We start from the raw sequence: 1698 nt of genomic DNA, 5'->3' as shown, positions 1-1698 counted from the left end.
GTAGTACACTCAGATGTGGGTGACCATTTGAGGAACCAACATTGGCAGGAAACAGGTACTTCATTATCTTTGTTGATGAGTTTAGTAGAATGATATGGTTGTATCTGATGAAACAGAAAAGTGAAGCCTTTGAATACTTTCTGAAATATAAAGCATTAGTTGAGAGGGAAAGTGGAAAGAAACTGAAGATTCTCAGAATAGATGGAGGAGGAGAATTCACATCTAATGCTTTTGAGCAACATTGTCAACAGAATGGAATAAGACATGAAATCACTGCTCCATACACACCTCAACATAATGGACTTGCTGAAAGGAGAAACAGAACAATAATGGATATGGCAAGAAGCTTAATCAAGGGGAAAGGATTACCACAAAAATTCTGGGGGTGAGGCTGTATCCACCTCAGTCTATATACTAAACAGGAGTCCAACTAAGAAGCTAGAAGGAAAGGTCCCTATAGAAGCCTGGAATGGGCAGAAACCTGGAGTAGGTCATCTAAAGGTGTTTGGATCACTAGCATACAAGCATGTGCCAGATCAGAGGAGAACTAAGCTTCAAGACAAGAGTGAAGCAATGATACTCATTGGTTACCACCCTACAGGTGCCTACAAGCTCTATGATCCTCTAAAAGACAAAGTACAAATAAGCAGAGATGTTATTGTACTAGAACATGAGAACTGGAAGGAAATGACAACAAGCCTGAGAAAGCCTATACCATAGATCATTGATGCAGAGGTAAACTCAGAAGAAATTAGTGCTGAAATCATTAATGAACCAGTAGAACAAAGATCAAGAAGAGCAAGATCAATGCCTACCAGATTCAATGACTATGAAATGCACTATGATTACCAAATCAGTAATGAAGGTGACTTAGTGAACTTAGCACTAATGGCTGGAGCAGAACAAATCAATGAACATGAAGCTCTTGAACACTCAGTATGGAAGGAAGCTATGATTGAAGAGCTTAATTCTATTGAGAAAAACAAGACCTGGAGCTTGGTTGATCTTCTAGAAGGAAAGCATCAGATTGGAGTAAAATGGGTTTTTAAACAGATACTCAACCCTAATGGAAGCATATCAAAACATAAAGCAAGACTAGTGGCAAAAGGATTTCTACAAAAGGAAGGTCTTGATTATACAGAGGTATTTGCTCCAGTGGCCAGAATTGAGACCATACGATTGGTAGTAGGGATTGCTTGTGCAAAGAATTGGCCAATGTTCCAACTAGATGTGAAGTCTGCATTTCTACATGGTCCCTTAGAAGAAGAGGTATATGTGCAACAAACCTCCTGGATTCATTGTGAGAGGAAAGGAGGATAAAGTCTATAAGCTAAGGAAGGCACTATATGGTTTGAAACAAGCTCCAAGGGCATGGAACAGGAGAATTGACTCATTCCTGTTCAAGCTCAAATTCAGAAAATGTGAAGTAGAATATGGAGTATATGTGAAAGACAATGGTGGAGGAGACCTATTGATACTATGCTTATATGTAGATGACCTCCTCATCACTGGATCAAACCTGAAGAAGATTGAAGAATTCAAAAGGATCATGGAATCAGAATTCGAAATGACAGATTTGGGCAAATTGAGCTACTTTCTAGGAATGGAATTCTGCGGATGAAATGTTAAAATTAGTATCATATCTACTTAAAAATTATTACAAACTACTACTTTTCTCACTAGTATCATAGAAAAAGG

General features: G+C 38.3%; 1 protein-coding gene across 1 annotated transcript in view; it reads left to right on the top strand.

The window, feature by feature from the left end:
* LOC109327756 overlaps positions 1–720 on the top strand; it is a 2160-nt gene extending 1440 nt beyond the window's left edge. The window contains exon 2 of the mRNA XM_019560908.1: positions 423–720. Within this exon, the coding sequence (XP_019416453.1) occupies positions 423–720 (298 nt within the window). The remainder of the gene's footprint in view (positions 1–422) is intronic.

The sequence above is a fragment of the Lupinus angustifolius genome, chromosome LG15, assembly GCF_001865875.1.
Source record: "Lupinus angustifolius cultivar Tanjil chromosome LG15, LupAngTanjil_v1.0, whole genome shotgun sequence".
Classification (NCBI taxonomy): domain Eukaryota; kingdom Viridiplantae; phylum Streptophyta; class Magnoliopsida; order Fabales; family Fabaceae; genus Lupinus; species Lupinus angustifolius.
Note: the sequence above shows the minus strand (reverse complement) of the source record. Positions and strands in the feature narration are given on the sequence as shown.